Below are 2,169 nucleotides of genomic sequence, written 5' to 3' on the forward strand. Positions count from 1 at the left end.
CCAAATGGTCAAATGGAAACCAACTTTTATTATTTAGTAGTTTTGAAAGATTGTTAAAAAATTAAAGAAAAATATATTAATAATAATTTTAGCAATGATTTTAGTTTTAATATCTTAATCAGTACCTTAGTACTAATTAAAATTTGCCGATAAAAATTAATCTAATATTTATAGGATGTGGACAAGACGGCAGATTTAATGGGAGGAAAATAATTGAAAGTGAAAGATCTATACGCGTGCTTAACCTCTTCTGAAAAAGTGATTCTGAAAAAATATATACTTTTAAATATTTTATTGAAATATAAATGATTTTTGTTTATATATAATTATAAAAAAGTATTTTAAATTTAATTATAACTATTTATTTGAAAATTACTTAAATAGATTTTGAAATAAATAACAACTCATTTTTTTCCCTAATTCTATTTTGTTTTTAAATTTAGTGAAAACACTTAACTTTTCAAAAGTTAAGGTAATTTATCTTATATAAAAAAATTAAAATAAGGAGTCTTTTTTGTTTATTTTTTTTTAAGTTTTGTCGAGTTATATCATATGTGGCCATTGTTAATGTAAATTTGGATTTGTGTTTAACCAGAAAATTCTGCATATCTGGTTTAGTATTAATTATTGTTTCTAGAAGAATGGCAAATGTAAGGAACAAACAGTCGGGGTTTCAAATTATAACAATAAAATCCAAGGAGCTGGAGTCAACAAAACTTCAATGAAATGCTTTCTTCACTCTGTAGCCAATGGCTCTTTCTTCACTCCCACTTGGCTTCACTAAAATGCTTCTTCCTCTGCAAAGCAAGTCATATCCAACTCCTCAATGCAAGCCATTATCAAATAAACTTTCTAATAACTGTCAAAGAAATCTTCGTCGATCTGCCAATTTCAAACCTTCAATTTGGACTTACGATTATATTCAATCCCTAAGCAGTGAATATAAGGTATGTTTCAATACTTCATGTATACTTCATATTTGTGATCATATATATATATATACACACACACATACCACCTCGCTATTCAACACTTTAACCAAAAATAAGTTTTGAAGCAAAGAGATGGGTTTGAAACATAGATATGAAAAATAGTTAAATTGATGCAGGAAGAAAAGTACATAGAGCAAGGGAGAATGCTAAGGGAAGAAGTAAGGACGATGCTTGGAAGACTGGAAAATCCACTTGATCAACTTGAGCTTATTGATGTATTGCAAAGGCTTGGAATTGATTATCATTTTGGCAATGAAATAAAAAATATATTGGACAATGTTTACCATTCGGATGCATTCAGGAGAGAGAAAAATTTATATGCCACAGCACTTGAGTTCAGACTCTTAAGGCAACATGGTTATGATATCTCTACAGGTTTTGAAAGATTGAAATTGTAATTATTATTATTGGTTGAGATTGTCCAATATATACTAATATTTTCTAATGTGTGTGTGTATCATTGTTGTTTGCAGATGTGTTTGTTTGCTTTCAAGATGAAGTGGGTAATTTCAAGAAGAACCTATCTGTTGATGTTGAGGGAATGCTATCACTTTATGAAGCCTCATTTCATTTAATGGAAGAAGAAAGTATATTGGATGGGGCAAGAGATTTCACCTCACAATTTCTAAAAGAATATTTGAATCAAAATAGAGGTGACCACATTTCACTTTTAATCAGTCATGCTTTGGAGTTTCCATTACATTGGAGAATTCATAGATGGGAAGCTCCGTGGTTCATCAATGCATATGAAGGAAAGCCAAACATGAGTTCTGTTTTACTTTTGTTAGCTAAATTGGATTTCAACTTTCTTCAAGCTATCTACCACAATGAATTGAAGTATACATCAAGGTGATGCTACTCGTTATGCTAAAACAATTTTTATCTTTTTTTTTTTAAATTGATTCTTATTCTAATTTATGACCACGTTATATGAATAACCATTTTAAGATGATAAATGATATTTAAATATATATGTCACGTCTTCAATAAATGATACTAACAGTTATTTTTAGAAATATTAAAATTTATGAAGACAAAAATCAACAAAATTTTCTTGAGTAAATAAAGATATGTTCAATCATTTATAAAAATTAAACGCATATTTTAACTCTCTCTCTCTATATATATATATATTACGTTTTTCTACACATGTTGTATAACATGTACAATCCAGAAC

The 2,169-nt window shown here is 28.3% G+C and overlaps 1 protein-coding gene across 1 annotated transcript; it reads left to right on the plus strand.

The window, feature by feature from the left end:
* The first annotated feature begins 749 nt into the window (after window positions 1–749).
* On the plus strand, window positions 750–1,845 carry LOC113855571 (myrcene synthase, chloroplastic-like). Its single transcript, XM_027487208.1, has 3 exons — window positions 750–947; window positions 1,109–1,367; window positions 1,466–1,845. The coding sequence occupies exons 1-3, from the start codon at window positions 750–752 to the stop codon at window positions 1,843–1,845; spliced, it is 837 nt and encodes a 278-aa protein (XP_027343009.1).
* Window positions 1,846–2,169: the final 324 nt, after the last annotated feature.

This window comes from Abrus precatorius, unplaced genomic scaffold (assembly GCF_003935025.1).
Source record: "Abrus precatorius isolate BTA unplaced genomic scaffold, Abrus_2018 Scaffold11, whole genome shotgun sequence".
Classification (NCBI taxonomy): Eukaryota; Viridiplantae; Streptophyta; class Magnoliopsida; order Fabales; family Fabaceae; genus Abrus; species Abrus precatorius.

Coding starts and splice junctions, on each gene's coding strand:
- LOC113855571 (XM_027487208.1), top strand. CDS start 750: ATGGCTCTTTCTTCACTCCCACTTGGCTTCACTAAAATGCTTCTTCCT. Junction 948..1,108: donor CCCTAAGCAGTGAATATAAG/GTATGTTTCAAT, acceptor AAATTGATGCAG/GAAGAAAAGTACATAGAGCA. Junction 1,368..1,465: donor TGGTTATGATATCTCTACAG/GTTTTGAAAGAT, acceptor TGTTGTTTGCAG/ATGTGTTTGTTTGCTTTCAA.